At 45.4% G+C, this 26,418-nt stretch overlaps 1 protein-coding gene across 1 annotated transcript in view; it reads left to right on the plus strand.

Moving 5' to 3' along the window:
* The window catches only part of LOC147438816 (uncharacterized), a 53,382-nt gene extending 33,190 nt beyond the window's left edge, over positions 1-20,192 (plus strand). The window contains exons 2-3 of the mRNA XM_086484783.1: positions 19,302-19,656; positions 19,757-20,192. Of these exons, the coding sequence (XP_086340909.1) occupies positions 19,302-19,656; positions 19,757-19,916 (515 nt within the window). The 3' untranslated portion in view covers positions 19,917-20,192. The remainder of the gene's footprint in view (positions 1-19,301; positions 19,657-19,756) is intronic.
* The last annotated feature ends 6,226 nt before the right edge of the window (positions 20,193-26,418 follow it).

The following is a 26,418-nucleotide window of genomic DNA, read 5'->3' on the forward strand; positions in this document are numbered from 1 at the left end:
TCCAAGGTCATCGCCATGAGTCCATTGACCATCCGAGTAGCACAAGCCCACTTTCGATAGTGGAGACTTGGTTTCGACCCTGCTTCGAATGTTCTAGTAGAGGAGACAGACATGCCCGTCTCCGTCTGCTTTCCGGGTTGCGGAGGGAGTACTTACCACTTTTGTCCAAGATCGGCTCAGCCATTGGGACTGTCCTGGAGACACCTCGCACGGCAGCCTCAGTAGCTGCCAAGGTGGCTGGCATTCCCTCAATTCGCGTTTTGGTCAGAGACACTCACACGCTCCCGAAGGTTATTCTTCTGCCTTGGGTGAGTGGGGGTTGGTTTAGACAGAGTGTGGAGTATTTGGGCCTCCCGAACCAGTGCTTCATTTGTCGACAGATGGGCCATCTAGCGAAGGCTTGTCCACGGAGGAGGCCTCGACCTACACCACAGCCTCAGTCCCAGCCTGCAAGGCCTGGCCAGCACACAGACAGAGACACAGCGCACACATGCAGAGCCACCCTCCGAGCCTAGGGCTCCAGTGGAGGAGGGATGGCAGCAGGTCCGTGGTTGACGATGACAGGGGCCACAGCGACAACCTGGCACTCAGAGTGGTCCTCAGGCGCCTACTCAGCAGCAGTGGGTTCCCACGAGGAACCAGTTTGGTCCTCTGAGCAGGATGAGACCCCTGCCCCAGCTTCAACCTCGACAGTCCCCCCCCCCCCCCCCCCCCCAGAGTTCTCCTCCTCTTCCTCATCCCCCCCCTCCCACCTCCTGCTCTTGCCGCCTCTTCCCCCGCCCCTCTTCTCCACCACTCCCCCTGCTCCTTCGCCCCCCCCCCCCCCCCCCCCCCCCGCTTCAGTTCCACAGTCGCCCCAGGGGGCAGGGCGTTCTCCGGCTGCTAGGAGATCTCTTGGCAGTGCCTTTGGCACGAGTCGCTTGGCGAGAGAGGGACAACCTTTCTTGCGGCCCCCTCTACAGGTACAGACGTCTCCCCTTGTAGCTATCCCTCGTGGTCTAACGAGCATTGACATCCGACGCCGATGGGACTTCTTCGACCACGACTTCACTCGTTTTCTCGGCGACCCCTCGGCAAACCATGAGGCAGCCTGCTTCAGGGTCCATGTTCTGTTCCTTGCAGCTAGAGGGACAGAGGCCTTGGACTCGGCAGTTGGCTTCTCCTTTCCCCTTTGCGGCAGGGACCAGACTGAGTGGACTCTCGACTCACTGTTGGGATGGTTGCACACACAGGTCCTAGAGTTCTCTCACCACATGGGAGAACTAGGAGTTACAGATATGCTTCAGACTTTGTGGCCGTTGGCCAAGTTTGCGGTGACACCTCCAGATTCAGCAGGATGTAGACACGTTGCGGTTTACTTCTTTGCCGATACACAGTGCTTGCCATGCTATGTTTACATTCATGAGGACTCCTGGACAGAGGAGGTTGCTTTACGTACGGCTCGCTCTGCTTGGGCTTGGGCCAGGCACTCGTTACAGTCACGCCTATCTAGAGGACGCTCGGATGCGGATTACTCCCCATCCAAGCCAGCCTCGAAGATAGCCTGTCTAGCTGCGGCGGCAGCATCTGTTCTCTCTCGCTCCCCATGAGGATCATCTCATGGAACGTGCAGGGACTAGGCGGACCCCAGTTTCAGCGTCAGTGGAGCCGACTGCATCAGGAGCTTCATCGCTGCCTGTTGGGGTATAGGCGCATGTGCCTTGCCCGGCCACCCAGAGTCTGGGCGCCCACTGACTTGTATACCTTATACATAGCATAAGTGTATAGGGGGCTGCTCACTCTTTGAGTCTCCCCACCCATATCTGCGTTGTGTGTCTCCTTCTCTCTCTCTCTCTCTCACTCTCCGTCTGTGGTGTGCTCCCCGATCCCCTTCAATTGGTATCAGAGCTATGGTGACAGCGGAGAGCACGACGGCTTTGAGAACTTCGAGGCAATAGCTCGCTCTCTCTCGACGGTAGAGAGATTAAGAAAGCAGAAGACTTGCTGTGAGAATGCAATGGGAGCTTGTGAGCTCAGTTGAGAGTGATGTATGCTCTTGTGGAAGCTCAGAAAGGAGTGTGGAAGATTGTGTGTAAGTGAAGGTGCTGCCCTAAAACTGTGTGCGCAGCAGCACAGTTTTCAGATTCGTTTTTCTCCTTGTAGAATGCAGATCTGAGAATTCTGTCCGCGATGCCCATCCATTTCGACGTGGTCTACAACTTTGCAGAAGAAACTTTTTGCAAATTCCTCACCGTTTTGCTGATATTCAGCTCAGACTGACTGTATACAAAAATTCCAGATTTTCTGTTGTCGCATTGTGTGCGAGTTTGATGCACTTTTGGAAGCACGGGAGATGCTTGAAGTTGAGTGTATAAATTCTGAGCTGAAGATGCAATTGCAGCTTGTGTTAAGCTTGTGGTTTGAGGGTTTTTTGGTAGACTTGGGCAACGAAGTACGGAGGCGTTTACACACCACCGAAGCGGTCTCTTGAGAGACGCAGGTCTTTGGAGCACACAGGTGGAGCTTCTTTCACTGGTTTTCACAGGATACTTTGGCAGTGATTTTGTGCTTGGATTCATGGTCTTTGCGAATGGTTTGCATATGGTTATGGCGCATGGTTGATGCCCATCATACATGCATTTTGGCGAGCACTTTCAAGTGCCAGTGAGCTCTCTTGAGAGCATTGTTTTCGCATTGATCAAGTTTCCGGATTTCAAATCTTTTGGCGCTTGCTTATGCACAGTCACTCTGTTGATGTACGTTGAGTGCGGATTGCCATTGTATGTGAAAATGTGGAGCCATTTTGGCATTTCTACTCATTGGCATTGAGTAGTGTTATGGTTTATGGTAGAGATTGTACTTGAGTTTTTTGCTCAGTTTTCAGGGAAAATTCTGTCGGATTTTTCCCAGATTCTCGCCATAGTTTGTGATCGAGTGTTTACTCTCACTTTGATAGGTTTTGTCAGTTTGGACACAGTTTTGTGTTTTGTATCCACTCTCACAAGAGTGAGGAGTTGTGTATCTTTCTTTGCTTGAGACAGTGGTTTGCTCTCAGGTGGGAGAGTCTTGTGATCTCGAGCATTGTTTGCCATAGTTTTGCAGAGCTTATGCATGTATGTTGAGTGTAGTTTGATGCGCATTGATTGCTCATTGTATTGAGCTTGCAGGACAATGGTTATTTTGTGTTGATAGCCATTGTGCGTCGAAACTCTGGCGAAATTTTCCCAAGAGTTTTATGCGTATCATTTATGTGATCTAGGTAGAGATTGCGGGTGGCACTCAGCATTTGCGTGCGGTGTTCTCTGCAAGTGGGAGATTTGTGCGTGTGTATGCATCGATACCGCACACTGGCACAGTGTGGGCTTGGTGATTAGCTCACAGATTGCAGTGTGATACTAGAGCATGCGAGGCTTGTATTGACATTGCGGGAGCTCTATTTTGGAGTGTGTCTCACAGGTTTTACATTGTGTTTCTGGCCATATTTGTAGACAATTTCCAGGTGTTGTTGGTGAGGTGGTTTTGCTTTCTAGTTTGCTACATTGTGCTCATGGCAGAGACACGTGATCGATCAGATTGTGACCTCTCACAGATGCGCATGTTTGATGGGTCAGACTTTGCGGCATGGAGAGAGTGTATGCTTGATGCATTGACACAGCGAGGGTTGCATCGACCATTGAGTGGTGATGCAGGTAGACCTTCAAACATGTTTGATGATCAGTGGCAGGAGCTAGAGGAGATGGCACTATCTACGCTCTCTTTGCACCTTGCGGAATCTGTATATGCTCTTGTTATGTATGAGACTACTTCGAGAGCACTTTGGCGCAGATTACATGATATGTATGATAGATCTGAGTCATCACGGACTCGTGTGAGACATGTACATTCACGAGCACGCCGACAGGTGACATGTTGGTATTGTGGTCATTCTGGACACGTTAGACGGCGTTGTTTTCGTCGTATGCGACATCGTAGGAGACATGGCAGTCTCAGAGATGTATGTAGTGATGCCATGGACTCAGTTGCTTTGACAGTTGAGGCAGATGTAGTGTCGAAGTAAACTAGTGACGGGGATGTCACTTTTACCTCGAGCTATGCACGAGATGCTATACATGTGGATAGTGCACTCCCTTCGCAGTGGTTGCTAGACGCAGATGCTATGTTTCATGTCACGCCGCATCGTGCATGGTTTTGTAGCTATTCTAGCGGGATGCTTGGCAGTGTACGTTTGACCGATGGATCGGTGCATGCGATAGCAGGTGCAGGAGATGTGAGACTGTCATTACCGAGTGGTGCATCTTACTTGTTACGACATGTGCGCTATGTACCAGATTTGACAGTGAGTTTGATCTCGATTGGTCAGCTTAGAGATTGTGGATGTCAGATTTCGCTACGAGAGCGAGATTTTGTGATGCATTTGGGTTCGCTAGTGATTGCGAGAGGTGCCAGGAGTGGTACAGGTTACCCATTGCATGTGGATCACGCGAGAGACGGTGTTGTCTCTGTGATCACGCAGCCAGGTAGAGAGCGAGAGAGCAGGCGAGTCTCTTTTGCTCATGGGTTGCAGGGTGCTTTGCATGGAGTGCAGAATAGTGAGCTCGTTGTGCACACAGTTGGGGCACGACTTGAGCAGTCATACAGAGAGGTGACAGAGTCAGACATGCATGCTTTGCTAGTGACTGAGCAAAGCAGAGAGTCAGTTGTGCGAGATACTTCTATGCAGGATAGACAGGTAGAGCGGTCTTGCTCTAGTGAGTCACGACAGGAGGACGTTGTGCAAGAGTCTATGCATACGGAGTTAGAGCATGAGAGCTCTAGTGAGTCACAGCAGATCGAGTGGTCATGTTTGCAGTGGATGATTGCAGAGGAGGCTGAGACGTCAGCGATTATGCAATCATTCCTTTCTATGCTCGACAGTGAGCATGGGGATATAGTTGTGCAGGATATGTCTTCCAACAGACACCTAGAGCAGCTGGTGTGCTATGAGATTGCACGACAAGTTGATGCGTCTTTTGCGGACAGACGGGAGATGCATGTGGCTGACACGCCTCGTCAGTCAGAGATGCCTATTGCCAGGGATATATATGTTGATGCATGCTCCGTAGAGCTAGCAGGGCCCGCTAGCATTGCATCGGCATTCGGTGGTCTCATGTATGAGATGTTGATCTTGAGACCGGATATCGCAGCTGCAGTGGGAGCATTTGTAGTTGGGGTTGTCAGTCGTTTGTTGACTGATGATGGCATAGTGCACGAGGGAGATATGCAGGTATTGCGTACATACTTGCAGTACGTGTGCGGTACGTCTGGTGGTAAACTTACACGGGAGCAGGACAGCCGGATGCACACGATCACAGCCAACCAGTGGGCATCGGTTGAGAGCGGTTTTCTCTCACCTTTTGTAGTCTTTAGACTAGGTTCCCTTGCTTAAAGGCACAGTCGCCTTTAAATGGGAGGTTGTTGGGGTATAGGCGCCTGTGCCTTGCCCGGCCGCCCAGAGTCTGGGTGCACACTGACTTGTATACCTTATACATAGCATAAGTGTATAGGAAACTACTCACTCTTTGAGTCTCCCCACCCATATCTGCGTTGTGTGTCTCCTTCTCTCTCTCTCTCTCACTCTCCGTCTGTGGTGTGCTCCCCGATCCCCTTCACTGCCTTGTGGGAAGAGAGATTGATCTCCTTATGCTTCAGGAGCACCATCTATGTGAGAGCCGCATTAGACGTTGTGGTCAGCTCTTGCGTGGATGATATGATACTTTTTGGTCAGCTGCTTTTGGACCTGGAGGCATCCAAGGTGGGATATGTATGACTACTGCGGACTCTTTGCAGCAGGACATTGTGGGCAGAGGGATTATTATGCCAGGCAGGGCTCAGTGGATTACTATGCAGGTTCAGGGTTGCCTAGTGGGCTTCCTGAACATCTATGCGCCCAATGTGGCGAGTGCTCGAGCAGAGTTTTGGTCACAGATAGTTGAGTCTCTGCCGCAGGCAGAACACTGGTGCATAGGAGGGTAAGCACTTCAAATAACGATTGAACTGAGAGAGAGAGAGAGAGAGAGAGAGAGAGAGAGAGAGAGAGAGAGAGAGAGAGAGAGAGAGAGAGAGAGAGAGAGAGAGAGAGAGAGAGAGAGAGAGAGAGAGAGAGAGAGAGAGAGAGAGAGAGAGAGAGCACGCGACACGAAGTGGCGGAATTCCACCCTAGAGAGTATTGGCCCCAAACCTTGGCGTCCCTTTCAGTATTTCTTTATATTGCATCAACACAGTACAAGCCGGTACTCCAGACTCTGCACCTTCTCCAGGAAGCATACCAGAGAATGAGCCCTAACCTCATATTTAAAGGCCCTTGTAACTAAGTCAGACTTTGTAAATAATTAATTTATTTACGAGAAAATAATTATCTAATTAGTTGTGTGCATATCAGAATAGATTTAGCAGTTCCGGGGCCTCATGTGCGCCCAAGATTGGGCCAGTGCACCTCAGGGAGACCCTAGCAGAAAATACCCTGAAGCCCTAGCGATTGGGAAATCGGGTCTTCAATGAAGGGGTAGATAGTAGCCTCAGATTTCAGGCTTAGAAAATTACGCGCGCTAGTGCAAGCACAGGAATGAGATGGGGTCCTTAGACTATTAACCTTAAGGCTTGATTATTTTACCGCCTTGAGATAAGTTAGTTAAAAGTATTCTTAAATGATTTGCGCTGGACCAAATGGCCGGACAACTGCGAACAGGTAATGCCAGAGCATTGATGGCACGGCAATGCGCTAGGGAGCAGCTAACGTTTTCATTTGTTGCATCTATGTGTGCAATTGTGCACTTAATTGCACATTTCATTAACTAGCATAGGATTTTTTAAAGTCAAAAGTTGAATGGTTTTTAAATTTTAAAGTAAGTGTGCCACTTGGCACACTTTCCCATGCAATCTCTCTATCTCTCTCTCTCTCGTTCTTGCATGGTGATTTAGATGTGGAAATTTACATGCAACAGCCAGAAGGGTTTGTTGAGAAAGGCAAGGAAGATTGGGTATGCCAGTTGTTAAAGAGTCTTTATGGCTTAAAACAATCACCGAGGGCATGGTACCATAAATTCCACAAGTTTATGCTTTCTCAAGGCTACAAACGTAGTGAGTTCGATCACTGTCTATATACAAAGAAGGCTAAGGATGGCAGTTGGCTGATCCTTATTTTGTATGTGGATGACATGTTGATTGCTGGCAAGCACTTGGAAGAAATTTCAGCTTTGAAGTCAAAGATGGCAAAATCGTTTGACATGAAAGACATCGGTGAGGCAAGTCATATACTTGGTATGCGCATTGAGAGAGTCAGATCAAAGAAGTTGATTTGGTTATCTCAAACAGAGTATATTGACAAGGTTTTGCAATGTTTGAATATGGAGAAGGGAAAGGCATTGAGTGTTCCATTGCCACGATATGTGAAACTTAGCAAACAAGATTGTCCTGTGTCTGAGGAAGAACAGGCTGAAATGGATAAGATTCCATATGCGTCTGCAGTGGGTAGTTTGATGTATGCAATGATTGCTACTCGCCCAGACATTGCATTTGCAGTGGGAGTAGTAAGCCGATACATATCAAACCCAGGCAAGAAACATTGGGAGGCAGTGAAAGGAATATTGAGATACCTGAAAGCTACAAAGAGTATGCGTATATGCTATGGGAGTCAGGAGCTAAGTGTAAAGGGTTTTATAGACTCAGATTATGCAGGTGACTTAGACAACTGAAGGTCTACGTCAGGGTATGTCTTTACATTGGCTGGTGGAGCAGTATCATGGCGTTCTAGATTACAAGATTGTGTTACTCAGTCTACTACAGAGGCTGAATATGTTGCAGCATCAGAGGCATGCAAAGAATCAATTTGGCTTAATCGACTAGTAACAGATTTGGGAATCAAAGAAGAGATGCCTGTGTTATATTATGATAGTCAAAGTGCTATACAATTGGCTCGCAATCCAGTTTATCACTCAAAGACAAAGCATGTGGATGTGAAGTATCATTTCATCAGGGAAATGCTCGAGGATAAGCAACTTCAGCTTGTCAAAGTTCACACCACAGAAAATCCTGCTGATCTACTTACAAAAGGACTTCCCTCAGAGAGCTTTGCGCATTTTCGCAAGCAGTTAGGTGTAGGGTAGTACATCACTTCTCTACATCTCTTGTATATTAGCTTGTATAGTAGCTTCTCTCACACTTGAAGTACCACATTGGACTTTAAGTGGGAGGTTGTTGGGGTATAAAGCCCAATGTGGTCGCCCAGGTAAGTGGGCGGGCCGCCAGGTATGTACACATGTTCTTTTGTAAAAACCTAATTAGAACTCACTATGCTCTACACATTGCAGTAGAGCGAGCTCACCATATCGTCGTGCTCTTCTTCTCGCACTTTCTCTCGCGTCGCACTTCCGCTCGTACTCCTTCATAGCAGATTCAGCCTGGAAAGACCATGAGTTTCCAGCCTAAAGAAACCTCAGTTTTCAACCCTAAACTTGCAAATTTTCAGCGTCAAAGACCCACAGAAAACAGCCCCCAAATCTACGTTTTTGGACTAGTTGCAAATTTCAGCCCATAGCGTTTTTGGACAGCAGTAGAAAGATTGCAGATTTCAGCCCTTAGGTCGGTCTTGTCGTCACCATCGTCAACGCCGACATAGCCTAGACTTGCATCAGTCTCATGCATCACCATTGTACCAGATCGTGCAATCATAGGTAGACCACTCTCGCCGACGATAGTGGGGCCTTCGGAGGAGGGTTTTACGTCTCTGGTGTCGTATTTCTCTTCTCTCTCTATCTCTCAGTCTCATACACTTGCACGCACAGCGGCCATTCACTTTGTTTGTGATCATAGCATTCTCTCATTAAGAACGGAAGGCTCTACCTTCCATAAGAACAAAAGGAACCTTGAGCACAGTTCGGAGCACTCATCTTGAGCAAAGTTCAAACATTCATTCCGCTGCACCTAACAAGAACCCACGACTTCAGAATGGTCATCACTCGAAGCGGAATGGATATTTCGCTTAGAGGTGACGAGCATGAGAGAGGTGAAGAAGAATTTTCCCCACCCTCCCCCTTCCCTATCTACGCCAAGGATTGCACTAACTCCTATGGAGGAGTTGGAGCACATATTTATGGAAAAACAATTAGAACGCGAAGAAAGAAAAGCAGAAAGAGAAGCAGAAAGAAAGGCCTACGAAGAATGAAGGGCAGCCATAGATCATGAATACAAAGAAGGAATGGTAGTCATAGAGCATGAGCACGAGCAAGCACGCTTAGAAGCCAAAGAAAGACAATCTTAATTTTCCTGTTTGGACAAGCAGCGAAGTTGAGATCACATATGTCAAGTTTGGTTCTTTGCTCTTCGTAGGTTTGTAGTAGTATTCATTTTTCGATTTTGTATTTAGCTTACGTGACGACTTAAGAATGTGTTCCGTTAGAAGTTGTTGTGTGAAGTTTGATTTTTAGGATTAAGTTTTTAAGATGTCTCATCCTTTTTTGCTTAAAGTTGAGTACCTGTTTTAAGCCAAGTAAGTTGTGTGAACTTATTTTACACATACCTTTTCTAAAAACATTTTTAAGTTAATAATGTTTTGTTTTATCTAGTTTTGTTTCGTAGCAAACAAAGTGATTTAATTTGTCCTGTTTGTTTGTTTTTGTTTTTCTTTTCTTTTCTTGGTTCCTTGCTTTTATAGTTTTATGAGTGCTTTATTTCCTCTTATAATTCGTGAGTTCAGACTATTATGAACTTATGAAGGTATATATAAAGAAAGACAAGCAAAAATTGATCGTGAGAACAACGAAAGACAAGCAGAATAGATCGCGAGAACAAAGCAAGACAAGAGAAGGGCTACCAACACATGAAAGAGTTGTGGCGACTTTTTTCTCAAGTGCAAGCGTACTTTGCACAGAATCAGGAAAAGGAATCTCTCACCCCCTTCTTCTCCCAAACATGACACAGAGGATTTGCATGATGATTTGAATGACAATGATAAGCATGATGATTTGGATGATAATGATGAGCATGACGATTTGCATGATCAAGATGTGATTTCTCACAAGCCTGATGATTTGCATGAAGATGATGTGATTGTTCACAAGGATGATGTGTTAGTTGATTCTTTTTCTAGCGAAGCTAACCTCGTTGCAGATTCGATCAATCACGAAGGATCGATCTTGGCCTTTGAGCCTAGGTCCAAAGCACCCCTTCAGGAAGAACCGATCTTGGCTCTCGAACCTAGGTCCAAAGAACCCTTACAGGAAGTACTGTGTGTTCGAATGATTTGTCAGCACGCATTGTATGAGTGTTTCATTCGTGATCGTTTCCAGTATTTTCGTTAACATCTTTACGTGATCCCTTTTCCTAGGCATGATATATTGTACGGAATAGGCATGACATATTGTACGTTGAGCACGTTTCGCTCATGAATGATCACGAATGTATGCGGATTGTTTATGAAAAGCTGAAAAGTATGTATGTAAGGAAGTCACATTTCATGTCTCTTCCTTCGCATGACACATTCGTAGAACGAGCACATGCAAGTATGAGCACCAAGCATGGGCATTTCCGTTGTGAATTGCCAGAGTTGATTGATTTGGATTAGAATGACAAGATTCGATCTCATAGTTTGCGTGTGTGTGGTGAACGGTTTGACACTCCGTCTCTTTGTTCATCTACATTGCATGCACAGTCTATTAGGACGACTAGATTTTTTCCAGTCACTTTACATGGAATAGGTATGTTCATGGTTTTGTGTTGGAAATGGTTTCAGGAATTTTCAGCCATGGAGATTCTTGAAGAAGAAAGAAGCATGGCTCTCGACAAAGTTGAAGCATTGAAGGAGCCACAGAAGACTTTGTGTCGCTTTCGGTGCAGCCCAAAGAAGCAAGCGTTGCAGACCTTTATGAAGTTCAAGTACCGCACGACCCACACATTCGAGTGGGCCGGCGCAGAGTCCCTTCCAGGATTCCGGATGCTATTGGCGATCTCCCTCGACGCCATACAGTTCAGTACCAGTACCTCACTTTGAAAAGGAGGGGATGTCACGTGACACATCCAACCCTATGTGTCCGTGGACAAGCTACAACATGACCAGGGTTCAGTTCAGTCAGTCGGTCTAGAATAAGAAGTGTTCTAGCACTTTTGTGAGTCTGTTCGCAGACCGTGCATGCCCAGACACTTAGTGTAGATGCATATCCTCTGGTTGCACACAGCATGATCATAAGCATTCTCATCAGAATCCATCAGAATCCTTCAGAGGAATTTTCCAGTGCATTTAACCTATTTTCCCTATTTTTGACATTTTTTACTTATTATTTTTAAGTGACTTTTGTTGGAAAGTAGGTAGGGCAAATTGAGTAAGTTTGTATATAAGCAAACCTAGGCTAGCACTAATTGGCAGAAGAGGTAGCGCTCAACAGGCAACTTCTCAGTAAGATCCCCTTGGTGGCGTTTTCCCTCCAAGCAAGCATACGCCAAGATCCCCCATCTTCTAGCGTTTTCATCAGCAAGAAGTCTCATCGCCAAGACCTCCAGTCCCTAGCGTTTTTCATCAAGTAAGCATCGCCATAGCCTCCCAAGCCCTTGGCGTTTTTCATCATAGATTGCATCGCTAGGACAACCTCAGCCCTAGCGTTTTCATCAAGGCATCATGGCAGACCATCTCAGTTCTGGCGTTTTCCAGAAGCCCAAATCGCCCCCTTGCATGGAGTCTTTTAGCAGATAAAGAACCAACAATTTTCAGCCTCAGAACCGGCAGATTTCAGCCCGCAAAGAGCAGCCCACATCAGCGTTTTTGGTCCCAGCAGATTTCAGCCAATTGCGTTTTTGGACAGCAGGACAAAAGCAGCAGATTTCAGCCAGTAGCGTTTTTGGACAGCAGGACAAAAGCAGCAAATTTCAGCCAGTAGCGTTTTTGGACAGCAGTACAAAAGCAACAGATTTCAGCCAGTAGCGTTATTGGACAGCAGTACAAAAGCATCAGTTTTCAGCCCTTAGATCGGTCTCGCCATCCCGGTCGTCGTCATCGATCTAGCCTAGACTTGCATCAGTCACATGCATCCACTTTGTACGAGTTTATGCAATCAATAGTAGACCACTCTTGTCAACGAGAGTGGGGCCTTGAGAGGAGGGTTTTACAACGTCTCCGGTGCCGTATTCTCTTCTCTCTCTATCTCTTAGTCTCATACACTTTCACGCACAATGTCCATCCACTTGTTCGTGATCATTGCACTCTCTCACTAAGAACGGAAGGCTCTATCTTCCATAAGAATAAAAGGAACCTTGAGCACAATTCGGAGCACTAATCTTGAGCAAAGTTCAAACATTCATTCTGTTGCACCTTATAGTTTTTCTTGCCTGAAATACATTTCTTGCGACACATCGTCACAACAGAAAGAGTACAAATAGATCTGGCAAAAAATGACACTATCCGCAATTGGCCCGACTTGAAGAATGTTCATGAATTTAGAAGCTTCTTGGGCTTGTGTTCTTACTATCGGTGGTTCATTCGAAAGTTTGCACAGGTATCTTCCACATTTTGACACAGAGAGGAGTCCCTTTCTCGTGGGGACACACAGAGGTGACTGCCTTTCAGACATTGAAAGAGAAATTGACTACTGGATCAGTGTTGGCTTTGCCGGACTTGCAAAAGCCTCGAAGTATATTGTGATGCTTGTAGTCGTAGTCTAGGAACAGTCTTAATGCAAGAAGGCAATGTGATTGCCTATGAAAGCCGATTGTTTTCAAGGTCAGAATTGACAGCACAGATTTATGAGAAAGAGCTTTTGGCAGTGATCCATGCTCTTACTCAGTGGCGACATTACCTACTCGGAGCCGATTTCATGGTGTTCATCGATCATCAGAGTTTATGCTACTTCTTGTCACAGAAGCAGCTTTCAAAAAAGCAGATGCGGTGGGCTAACATCTTGTCACAATTTCACTTTCAGATTGTCCATGTTCAAGGACAGAAGAACATGGTGGCAGATGCTTTGTCTCGGAAGCCGCTAGTTTTGGCTATTTTCGCGATTCATCATAGAAGCTTCGAGGACATGGTTGATCAGTACGCCACAGATCCGGATATTTTCGATGTATTCACTCGAATACAGAATGGGGAGGTTGTAGCGGGATATTCCATACGCGATGGCTACTTGATGAAGAAAATGATGTTGTGCGTTACACAACCATTGAGGGAAAAGGTTTTGACTAAGTGCCATTGTCCACCTTTTACAGGTCACCGCGGCATTGATACCACCTTGGAAGGTGTGGAGCATTACTTCTTTTGGCCGAGACTCAAGAAAGATGTGGACGCCTTTGTACCCAGTTGCTTGGTATGCCAAAAGGTCAAGTTTGACAGGCATAAAGCACAAGGGATTGTTACAGCATTTACCCATTCCCACCCATCCCTGGGAAAGTATTGCAATGGATTTCATCTTTGATCTCTCGAAGACACAGAGTGGGCATGATGATCTTTGGACGGTCATCAACAGATCCAGTAAGTAGGCTCATTGCTCTGCAGTAAATAAGACAGTTAAGCCCGATTCTTTGGCAAAACTGTTCGAATATATGGCATGTTCGAGTCCATTGTTTCGGACAAAGATCCCCGATCTACTAGTTGTTTTGGATGGCAATCTGGGATAACATTGGCACGTGGTTGCAGTTCTCATCCTCGTTCCACCCGCAGACAAATGGGCAATTTGGAAATAGCCAATTCAATGGTTTTGAATTTGTTGAAGTCTTCTTCTTTGGATTAGAAGACTAAATGGGAAAAGTATTTGCCCTTGGTGGAGTTTGCCTACAACGACACACAGGAAAGACACCATTTGAACTGTTCGAGGGTGCTAAGAACCTTCTTCAATTTCTAAGCACCTAAGACAAGATTCTCTTGAAGAAGAATTTTGAAACAAAGTCTAGAAGGCATGGAAGACCATCTAGCCGTTTAAAGGAGAAGAGGTCGTCCTCTTTTGACAATGACCAAATCAACAAGAAAACCAAGGAGTTCAAGGAAGGGAGTCAGGGCAGGACACTCCATCGAGCCTTTGAGTTGAACAACAGTTTGACGTCGCCTTCTGTGGAGCGTGGTTCTCAGAACATTCCAGGGAGCGAAAGGCGGCATCTTACTTGAAAAGATTGATGAATATGCGAGAGATGCCATCATGCCTTGGCATCACTTGAAAATGAATGAGAAAGATACATTGGATGTCTACTGCCAGAGATTTTGGGATACTTGTTGAAGATTCTTTTGAAAGACCAGATTGAGCGGTTGTGCTATGATTTGCTAAAGAGATTCAAGACTATGCTTTAAACCAGAAGTCTGACTCCATGGGGCATGACTAAGCAATGATTTGGAATGCATGCCAGCTCATTGACTTATGCGACGGATAGGATAGTATAAAAAAGGCAAGAGTCTTCCTGTGAAGAGAATGAATCAAGGGAACCAGATGATAGCTCATCACAGGATTCTGGTGAATCAGAGGGTTCTGACAAACTAAGGAAACCAGATGCAAGTTCATCAAAGGATCCAGAGAAAGAGGAATCATGATGCTTGATCTCGCGCATCTTGCAGGTAAACACTTCAAGAGAGTCCAAAGCACTGAAGTCTCACAGTCTGTAGATCCAAGCAATGAACCTGTGCAAGAAGAGATCCAAGATCATCTCCCTAAGTCTACGTTGATGCTCCTATGTAAGCAACGTGTTGAGGTCAAGTGGTAAGTGTCTGTCCACCCAAGATGGTGGTGTCTTCTTTGGGAATGTTGGAATCCCATATGCCATGAGCATGGCCATATCTCGTGTGAACTCCTCTAATGAGTGCATAGGTGTGTCCATAGCAAACCACAAGTCACCACCCCCTTTGGAGTGCGCAACCGCCGAATGATGGCCGGAATGAATGGATCTCCCAAGAATCATACGACCGTAGATGATGAAGCCGATGTCGAAGATACCACTGCACGGACCACCACCGGATGGTGTCCTAGGAGGAGGTAACTTCATCCTCTATGAAAAACACAAGCCATGTGGCAACTGTCCACCCAAAAACGCAACTGCGAGGTGATGAAAACGCTGCCGTCCAGCAATTTTCAGCATGCTCGTACACTCCCGGCAGGGTCCAAAGCGGTGCAAAGGGTGTAGGGAAGGATGGTGAATCATTGTCACTGCCCTAGATGGGCTGAAAACAGAAAAAACAGCAAGGGGTAATGACTGAAATCTGTCGATTTGAAGAGGAACATAGCCGATAAGGCACCGGATGCCGAACCGGTTGGATGGGGGCAAGACTAGGGAAGGGCGGGGCATAGCGCTCTCCCTCTCAACTGCACTAAATGCAGCCCAGCTGTGCTGTCCAAAAACGCACATACCTGGCTGTAGAAAAACACAGGTCTGATGAAAAATGCAGGAGCTAAGAGAGGTTATCTGGCGATGGAATGGCCTCAAGAGGCCAGCGCTTGATGCCAGACACGTGATTTTCAGGAGGCTCTGCTGCAAACGCAGCACTAAAACACCTCAGCAAGGTGTAAAAACGCAAGCTGTCCCAAAAACGAAGATCTGGTCCAGAAAACGCTAGGCAGTTCTGGTGCGTTTTTGGTGCAATTTAGTGCAGAGAAGTGAGCACGTGTAGTGGGAGATGCAGAGCAATGCTTGCAACTGCAAAACGCCAGCCTGATGCCAAAAACGCTAGGCTAATCTGCAAAAACAATGATGGTTTTCAGAGAACGGTAGGCAATGTAGAAAACGCTAGGCTCTTCTGCACTTTTACCGCGACAAAACTTCGCAGAAACGCTAGCGCTGGCCTTAGTTTACTGGATCGCTGGCTGATCTTCTTCTTGGGAGGAGTACTTGATGCGGAAATGCGCTCTTGGATCATCGAGAGCCTGAAGCTCTGATACCATGTGATGCTTGAGCCCTGATACTATGTGAGTGTGCGTGTGCGGAAGCGTGAGAGAGGGGGGAGAGAGAGAGACATCAACACAAACGCAAGGTATGGTGGTAGAGGGGACGATCAGTACCCCCATGGCTACCATGAAAAGAAGACCCGTACATGATCAGACAGATGAGATATGGAAGTGGGTACCCCCTGGCCCCATATATAGGTGCCCAAGGGGAGGTAGGGCAATGCCAGATAAAATCCCCCACGACCCAACAAGAAAAGAAATATATATGAGGGCACCCAGACAATGTGGACGACCGGTCCCAAACTCCGGCAGTCGAACCAGGTACAACCTAGACTATGGGTGGCCAGCCTGGAGACATACTAGCCCTAGACCTGTGAAGCAGCAGAGTGGTATAAGTCTTAACAATGGCAGTACTCGGAGAGCAAGCAAGAGCAGAAATATCGGCTAGCCACCTCTCTCTTACTACAACTACCGGATAGATTTGCACACCTCCACATTCCTCAACATACTAGCCATTCTAAGGGGCCATATGCAGCGACAGTTTGGAGGATGACACATTGTGGCGGCAATGGAAAAGCATGAGCCGCTAAAGTATGCAATACCTCTTCAAACTTGGTGGTGTGGGCAACGGTATTACCTGACCTAATCAGAACAGAGCAAAGCATGGGAGAGTCGACAAGAGTCGAAGGCCACGCAGTAGCATCTGCGTTGGTCGGCATAAATTGTTGCGCAGTTCTGTCAAAGTACACTGTACGGAAGCATAGAGATGGAGAGAGAATGCACAAGCCCCGGGGGTCCACATCAAAATATGTAAGAGTTCACTTGGAAGGGTTTCTTATTTTTGAAAGTGCTAAAGAATTACACGTACAAGAGATAAAAAATGAAAGTTGATGAATGAAAAGGGGTCCTTTAATTCATGGTGAAGAGCGTGTGTACAGGGGTTTTATAAATAGCTCTTGAATGCACGTACTATAGATATTTGTGAAAGGTGGACCACAAGCGAGAGAAAGAGACAAATTCAAAAAACCAACACATTCTGTAACAAATTAGATGATTATTACATTGGGGGGGCGGCAATCCTTATATCCTTATATACCCCTTAATTGAATTATCCAACCCAAGGTTCTCGTCAACGAGCTAAAGTAGATTCTTTTCAAGCATCCAAAACGCAATTTACCTCGAACTTCCACCAAGCTACTGAATTATATGATGCCCCAAGTTGTGCCACAAGTTCTACCTCCTAATCCACCCAACAATTCGAGAGCTTCACCACACAATTTGGGAGATTTTGCTACTATAAACTTAATCGTATAAGGTGAAAGGCGATCCCAAATCTTCTTCGTGTCCTTCATCAATTGGATGTGATTGATGACAGATGGTGTACCATAGAGGATAATAAATGATCGGATTTGAGCATTGGCACGTGATCCCAAATCTTCTTCGTGTCCTTCATCAATTGGATGTGATTGATTGACAGATGGTGTGCCATAGAGGATAATAAATGATCGACTTCGAGCATTGACACGCTTCCATAGCTTCACTACCGAAGGATCCCTTGGCTTTTGAAAGTTGCTTGACACAAAGCCTCGAAGCTCGTAAGAGTTGAAGACCGCCATCATGGTCGCTTTCCAAATGACAAAGTTCTTGCCATTCAATTGCCGATCCAGGGAAAGGTAGGTATCTTGATTGGCTCATCACCTACGCCAAAGTAGAACTGGGACCATCATGAACTTCCTCCCATTGTACTTTTTCATCATGAACACAACATCAGAATCATCACCCCTCTCTATCGTGTACAAGAACTTGGGCATGTGACCAGGCTAGGTCAAGGTAGGTGTCACGAGGTTGTGACAACCACTAACTTTAGTTGTTGGTTTCTTTCCCTTGATTTTTATATAATTTTTGGGACCCTCTTTTTTGAAGTCACAAATGACCGAATATTGTCACGCGACTACATCCGGAGTCACCCGGAGCTTGGCTTGGATGGTAGTGCAGTTGCTCTTCTACACTCTTGATCATTTGGTTTGCTACCTTCAGAGTTGCTTACACTCACCCTCGGTAACCTTACAACAGACTTATCCCTTGACCTGGGTAGTAGGCCACTCCCAGCTAATTCACATTGAGAGCCACACCGAGTTGTGGTTTGGTGGCGTTGTTGGCGCGGATTCTGTTTTGGGTGACACCGGAGGATTGGACTTCACTTCAGTCGATGGGGAAGAGGGGGTTCTCTTTCAGAGAGTAGTGGCCCTCAGGTTGAGCGCTCCTGGTGATATTTCTTACTTATTCGCAAATAGAATTTTACAACTGTTCTGTGTGACCATAGACATGATGTACGTACAATTAGCATATAATGAGTGGCACATAATCCTTCAATCTATAGGCACTTTAGCCTGAATAGAAACTAAAAAGCTTTGCGAATTTAAAATTTACCTCCAAAAGCATATGCAATTAAAGTATAGCTACCAAAAAGCTCCTTGCGTAAAAATACTGCTACATCAGCAATTTCATACAGCCTGCTGCGTATCTGAGTCTAGACTCAGATTTGAGCACCGGCTTCTAGGGTTCTGGTAGCTCTGCTTTGCTTATGTCCTGTGGTGCTTTGTGACATCAATAGCTTGCCATAGATCTAGCATCTCACGAGAAGTAGACCCTCACTTCACAACTGGCTTGGAGCAGATACAAATCTCACTGAGAGTGGACAGCCGGTGCCAAAGTGGCCTTCATCGAATGTACCATCATCCTTGCATGAGCATTTAGGAAAGTTTGTTGTAGTAGAACACTAAAGAGGAGTGGTGTTATTGTAAATTTGGTGTCTGATCCTGTGTCGCGTTTATCATTTGTTGCACCTGACAGAAAAGAATTGCCTTCCTATGATGTCTCGTGATAAGCAACAAGAAATAAGTCATGAAGCGAGGCATTTATTATCCTACTTTGTCATGTATGTATTCCAATGGATCTTTGCTGCAGTCTCAACTTCTACATTGTGGCCTTGGAGGTCCTTTCAAACTTCATACCATGGTATTATCTGTCCAATCCTCACAAGGTGGTTTGTGTGTAGTGCTCAAAAGGAAACCTTGATGGTTTCCTAGGTAAGCTTTAGAAGCATTATCTAGTACAATTTTTGGAGGTAATGGCTTCCTTTGCTCCATGCCTTTTGGTGAGGAGTTTCTCTTCAATACAAATTTTAGGCCGAGAGTTGAAAAGATGTACAATGGTTTAGACTTCATGATTTGAGGTTTAGAAAGGGTTTAGCTTTTCAGAAAGATAGGTAGCATGTTGGGGTCCACATGGGACATATTTACTCAGATTTAAGGAGGGTATACAACTATGCTCTCAACACACCATGACATAAGCTACAATTAGATGTCATTGAAGTGTCAATATTTCTAAGCATCAGCAATTTCAAAATGAGGTTGTTAATGTTGACAGAGTTGTTCTTTGCAGGCTCCTTACAGGCCTTACTCAAGCCCCCTGAACCTTTCAAGCTCATTGATAACCCTGATGCACGGGAAGTAGTCTTACGTAGGACCTTTGGAGTCGAAGACATAGAGATTGTTTGTGTTTTTCATGAACAAAATTTTGGTCAAAATGATGGAGAAGAGGAATTTGGCCCTCCTCCTCCACCTGATGTGCCTACAAAGATGGTCCAAATGACTATCAAAATTTCTGTAGGGAGTGATCAGCCTTTTTTGCAGATAGTCTGCTGCGCATATGGCAACAAGTCGAGCATTGAGCAAGTGCTTCTCAGGAATCATGTAGTGAAGCTTAAAGAAGCTCCGTTCAAGGGTCCAGACACCTCGTGAGTAAGCCTAAACTTTCCATTTGTTCTCTTTTTCCATCAAGACTTTATTGGGGTGCTTTTATTTGGTGTCTCAGCTCTCATATTGACATTGGTGCAGGCTGCTCTCTGATAAAATCAAGTCAGGATTTGTGCAATATCTAGAAGTGCGAGGCATTAACAATGAGCTGGCCAAGTTTCTCTTGAAATATGTGCCTCAAAGCACGCAGCAGAAAAATGCGTGCTGGCTTACAAAAGTAGAAAGGTTTCTAAAAGTCTGAACAATGCTCACGAGAAGCTACATACCAATGATTTGATAAGACGGTCAACAACAGCCTGTCTTCCTCTCAACAAAGTTTCATGCATCAGGTGTTCTTGGAACGTTTTAAGTTTCGTTGTACTGTGTTAACAATGTAAGGTGAGTCAGTACTAAGGCATATTGTAGTAAGACCATGCGTGCCAAGAGAACAATTTTCAACAAATTGGTATTGCAATTTTCTTCTCGCTGTTCATTTAAACCTTTTCCCAAGTCTTAATGCCTAAGTGCAGCCAGCAGAACCTAGTGTCTAGTTTTTGTAATTGCTTGGCAGCTTCTACAACTCTAGGCCAGTGTAACTTGACGTGTCATTATTGTTTTCTAAAAAGTGAAGTTTGACCTAATGCCTAGACATTGGTGAGTGTGCATGTAATGTAGAACATTGCTCATCCATGATACCCTCACGATGTTAACAGGATACCCTTGTAGTGCCTCCCATATTGCTTTTTATGCCCTCCTGTTGGCATCCATTGCTTCATATGGCTGGGAGTAAGACATGGATCTCATAGCCATCAAAACTAGAGTCGGCGGATGCAACATCTGATCATTCAGCACAGGATCTCCTATGTGGGGAACAGCTCTTAAGGACTTTGCTCAAACCAGGGAAGGCCTTGGGTCCCATAGACCTGGCCTCACCTCTCTGACGGTGATGTTGTGAATGATGAACCTCATTGGGATGGTTACCTACGAGCTTAGCTAGTACTAGAGATCGGTGCTGTGTATATGCATCTCATGTCAAAGCCCAATTATTGGACCTAGTTATGTTAGGTCTTTGAAGTAGGACCTAGGTAGGGCAAATGCACCAGAGAAATATATAAATGCGCTACTGTTATCACTTGTGTTCCATCTAGAAAGAGTTATCGGTGCTATCTCAAGCTTGGCTGCCAAACCCTCCTCTACCTTGCCTTTCTCGGGATTGATGGTTGCATTGCTTACTTGCAGGCATGGTTGATTCTGTCTTGTTTGTATGCTTCCGCTTGGAGCTATTTTGACATGGTATCAGAGCGCCCCGTAGTTCGATCCTAGGCGAGTGCCCATGGACATCTCAGGGAGCTGATGGAAATGAGTTTGAGCATGTTTCTACGGTGGTAGTTGCATGGTTGTTGATGCTCCGACAGTGGAGCGCTGCATTGTTTCTCTTCTGGCACTTTACCTGCTTTGTAACCTGTGCAAGCGGCAACCTTGGCCATTTTTACAGCCAAGATTTAAAGCTTCAGCACATTTGTCTTTGTCAAGGCAGACTCCGTTGTCAACAAAATGTGCTTTTTTTCAGAGGTGTTTGTCTGGGCTGTGATGGCCATTGAGGACAGGCATTGTAAAGGTGGCGAGTCGACTGCAGCCATGCGACTGTTTTTCAGGTTGTTGTGTGTGGTTTATCTGGGCTATGGTCGCGGTTGAGGATGGCCAAGTTCACTGCGAAGGTGGTGACGCTTCAGTCGCTGATAGTAAATTGTTCAGGGCATGTAAAGGTGGCTGGAGAGGCCAAGTGGCGAGTACAAGACAACGTTGGAGGTGTGGTGTTGGTTGAATGCAACTCCGCACGCCAGGAACACTCCTGAGTTTGGAGCAAGATGGGCAAGGGGGTTTTCAAGGCAGCATGGAGACCTAGCTAGGGATGACACTATACACAATGCCAAATCGCTTGTGTGGACCTACCAGAGGCTTTTTGTAAAGAAATGTTCCTTGGTTATTTGGTTTTGGACAGGGAGAGGTGGGTTTGTTCTTGAGATCGGGATTTGGGGCCGTGCAAGCTGGTTGGGACTGCGTATCAGTGCATACTGGCTGGTGTTCATTATGGTTTGGTAGTAATCCACATCTTTCTGGTGCTAGCGGTTTAGAGGGGGATGAGAGATAGTGCCTCTCAAAAAGCTATAAAGTAGAAGCCCCTCCTCTCACTTGTGCTAGATTTGGGCGTGTGGGAGGAAGGGCGGGCATTTTGTAGCCTCACAAAGGAGCCACCTTGGATAGGTGAGATGCTTTGTTCATGAACCTTAAACCCCCTTGGTGGGTGCTATCTATTCATTTTAATTTCATGGGCCTTGTCATTTATGAGACACCTTTTGTCAGGATGTGTTGTCCATTCAGTAGGGGAAGAAGGAATGGGAGGTCGAGAAGGTGAAACACCTCCCACGATTAATATACTATTATTCTCATAGTGATGAGGAGTTTGTAGGCTAGTCGATAGTTACATCCGCCATGGTGGCTTGGGCATCCATGATGGCTTCTGCTTTGATTATGGCATCAGTTGCCATAGTCAACTTCGTCGTCCATAATCAGCGGCAGGCCTTTTCAAAAGCTCTCTCTTTGTTAACTTGTTTCGTTTGATGCATTTCTTGTATCAGCCCTCTTCGGTGCCTCTTTTGCATGGGATGCCATTCAGCCTGCAGTGGAGGGCATGACAACCCATGGCCCCTTCATGGCTGTGTTGTCATCCCTCTGTTGGTGACCTGCACAGAAGTGATTGTAAGCAAGCCCTTTCTGGTGGACTCTGTTAGGCATAAGCATCATGAGGATAGAGTGGATGGAGCGTCTCTCCCTTCCTAGGCAAGAAGTTCCTTGGGATCTGCTCGGTTTTGCTTGCTTTGACTTTCTTTGCTCTTGGTTGTGGTGAATTGAAGGGTGGGGGACTTCGGGGGTGAAAGTATGAAAGTCTTTTTGGCTGTGTATGGGACTGGCCACCCATTTTTTCCACATTCATTGTGTTATGGGGCCTTGGAGCGTACGCACACACACATTCTTGTTTGTTATCAAGGGAGTAAGAAGACCTTTTCTTGGGAGGTTTTCTTGCTTTTTTTTCAAGATTTCTTCTTACATTGGTATACGGCGGACATAACCTTGGGAATTCTCATCACTTGACCGTGTCGAAGAACAAGCAGAGTTCCAAAAGCAGGTTACACCATCTCATCGACACACGGTATGACTATCAGCAGCAAAGTAAGAGTCTAGTCACTATGCTGGGTTACTAGAGTAGACAAGAAGCTTTTGATTCTATTGTTGCTCTTCAGGATCAAAAGTTTGACTCCTTTAACTAGCATGACTCGTTAATTAAGACGACTGGAAGGTAGTGTTGGAGACCCTTGGCCTTATCTTGATGGTTAGTGAAATGGTAAGTGAAACGAGATCCTCGACTATTTGTCATACTCCGGATGTGTCCAAGCGCCTTTTAAGTACAATTGACAAAGATATATGAGCGAATTTGGGCGTTAAGTCAATCCCATGAGTGCTCCACGTCCTAGGAAGATATGTTTGTCCCTTGGGAATCTCTTGCAATATATACATTGTACAATTGATGACACCTATGAAAAGGGGTTGCCTTGACGTTTAGAAGGCTCTAGATGCACGGAAGTCCAAGACTATAACAAATTACAAGAGATGGAGCAAGTGATTCAAGTAAGAAGATGAGAGACGTCAATCATTTTACTTAATCATCTACCTTTAGAGTATAGTGCTTCTTTGTAGCCTTGATTACTTTATGTATGTCCACTAGCTTGACATGGGGTGGTGTTCGATCAAGACAGGTGATGGAGCTCGATATTTAGAGGGGGCTTTAAGGCCTCGGCAAGGCAACTATCCAGAGAGAGACGGTTTTTGTTGCATTTTTCATGGTATCAAGAGTGTTAGCAGATGGACTAGTCGGGCATTCTCCTAGTCAGCCACCTCTTCATAAAGTTGCCAATTTTTGTGGTCTCATTTATTATTTTTTCGTGAAAGCTTTGTAAATATGAGGAACTCTAATTTTTAGCCCGAAGATCCCTGAGCCAGCTTTTACAAAACCTGAGTTGTAAAGTCCAATTGTGAGTTTGAGCCTTGTAAGTCGGCCATTGGCCATAAGAAGCCTTATGTGCAAAGCCTAATTTTGTAAGTTTTGAACACAACACTTAAAATTATCAAAGGTTTTTGGAGGCTTTTAGTGCACAACCGAGAGCGGCTACTCTCATGCGACTTGTAATTTATTTTTCTTTAGCTTTGGTGATCCAAATTCGTTTCTGACAATTGCATTGTGCTCCTTGTATAGTGCTCTTTAATTTAAGTGTAATTATTCTCAATTTCGCTGTGGTTCGGAACTACGCGTAGACGAGCTAAATTTGCTATTTTGAGTGCGTGAATGATTGTCTTTTGACGTTTCGACCATAGGAGAGTGTTTCTGAACTATTCGACCATAGGAGAGTGTTTCCAAACTACAGGGCGACCTTTCTGGATAGTTCTGTAGCAGTTTTCAGGATCTTGATCATAATGGATTGTGATTTTGATACTTTATCGGATTGCAACTAGACTTGGTAGGATAGTGCCTATGGACGTCTTAGACCTCCTCTTAAAGTTTCATTGCATTTTGACGTTGTTTTGAGTGTCGAAATGGTGTGACGATTCAGAGTGGTGAGACAGGACATAGACAGATTGCTTGAGTAGAGAGTGATAGATTTGCTAGTTTGCTAGTGCTAGAGATGGCTTCGTTCCGTAGGTTCACTTCTTGAGGTTGACACCCTCTAAGAGTCTCCGTGTCCCATCTGAGTCACTTCCCTGTGTATTGACATTATGTTAATGTCATACAACTATACTGCAGATGCTCGATCGTAGCGACCCGCTAACATTTGCACCATTGTTGAGGATAGTGATCCTTAGGTGGTGAGTGACTTGCGTGGCAATAGTTATGGGTTGTTCAAAAAAGCCGCAGTGCTTGGACATATAGGTATATGGATAATCACTTTTAGTCATTTATTAATAAGTGGACTTTGACATGGCTTTTATAAAAGTTAGGTAAGGAAAATGGTTAAAAGGCCTATATAAGCAACCCATTGGTTCCCATTTGGAGCATCCAAAGATCAGTACCTAGTATCAAGTACCAAGTACCCGTTAGTACCCTAGTGTTTTTCCCTCGAGCATCATGAGCACCATCGCCAACACCTTCAACATCAGCAAATCAGCCTTGACATTTTTGCATGAGTTCAATCGAGCGGTCAACATCAGTTTAGTTAGTGTTGTTGTATTAGTTCAGCCTAGTGGTCAACATCAATTTAGCCAACGTTTTTGCATCAATTCACCTAATGTACACCAGGTGTGGTGCACTTTAGACAACACGAAAAGTGCTTGAGGAACATTTTGTCCGGGATGTCGACTCTTCAAGTATATTGATTTTCGTATATGCCCAACAAGGGTAGGGCCAAGAAGCTTTGGGCTATTTTCAACAGATGCTGTCATAAAATCTAATATCTAACCAACCCAAATGATTATCTCATATTAAACTGATCACTTAATGTGGGAGAATAAACGAGAACAAGGGTTAAGATACAGATGTGCTTATAGATCTATTTCAACACGGGGCCCGTGGAAAAGGGGCTCAAATGAGAAATGGTCTATCAAAGAGCAAGGCTAACCAATGGAGCAAAAGACCTTAGGGTTGGCTTCATTAATGCCTCCAAAGGTAAGTGTTAAAAGTTTTAAGACGTAGTCTTTACTTTTTAATTTTAGGCAATTAAGGTCGAAATAGGTAAGGGAGCAGCTTGCTTAAGCAAGAGCTGTGCTTAAGCAGGGGGCCTACCTGCTTACCAAGTTCAAAGAACTTGCTACAAAGAAGGGGGCGAGCCCTACAAAGGAGGGATATGAGTAGCATGTATGCACCTCACTAAGGGTCCATACTTTCATGAGAGGAAAGGGGCCACATGTCAGGTGTAGAGGCACACTGCTCAAGCAGGCAAGGGTTGTGCTTAAGCAAGGGGGGTGCTAGCTCAACCTCACATGAGGGAAAGAAGGACACTTGTCAAGAGACTACACAACTTGCCCCAAAGGGAGCCAAGCTCTCATTGGCTAGAGGGCTACATGGCCCAATGAGCTTCAAGGGAAGCCTATGAAAGGGGGTCGACCTAGCTCTCTCTCTCTCTCTCTCTCTCTCTCTCTCTCTCTCTCTCTCTCTCTCATTTGAGCATCCCACGAGTTCTCTCTCTCTCTCTCATTCTTCTCTTCACACACTCTTGTGAAGCAAGAATTCCATCTCCTCCTTCTCCAAGCTTGAGAAGTTGGAGTGCCTACTACAACAAGCTCTTGGCTATGGATGCAAATCCACACAAGAGAAGCTTATGCTTGCTTATCAATCTCTCTAATCTCCATTATCACTATGCTAAGCTATGCTACAAGAGCTATAAGTGATTATTTGCAAGGGGGATTGCTTTCTTGTAGAGCTACTTCTACTTCTCTTCTTCCTCACTCCCTGCCAACTCTCCTCACCTTTCATGGTGTTTGAGGTTTTGGGATTGAGGCCGAGCATTTTTCAAGTTCATGCTAATCATGTTTATTTTTGTTGTTATGCTAATGCTTGGTGAGTGAAGCTTGCCATCTTCACCTCATCAAGAAGGTCTCAAGGAACACAATCAGTTGTATTGTAAACAAGTCTTCTGTCATAGAAGAATCTATAATACAAATGCCTATTGGAGGGGGGACCGGCTCCAACTAATCCAATCCTCTATTGGTGTCAA

This window comes from Adiantum capillus-veneris, chromosome 16 (genome assembly GCF_014529385.1).
Source record: "Adiantum capillus-veneris isolate H3 chromosome 16, ASM1452938v2, whole genome shotgun sequence".
In the NCBI taxonomy this organism is placed as follows: domain Eukaryota; kingdom Viridiplantae; phylum Streptophyta; class Polypodiopsida; order Polypodiales; family Pteridaceae; genus Adiantum; species Adiantum capillus-veneris.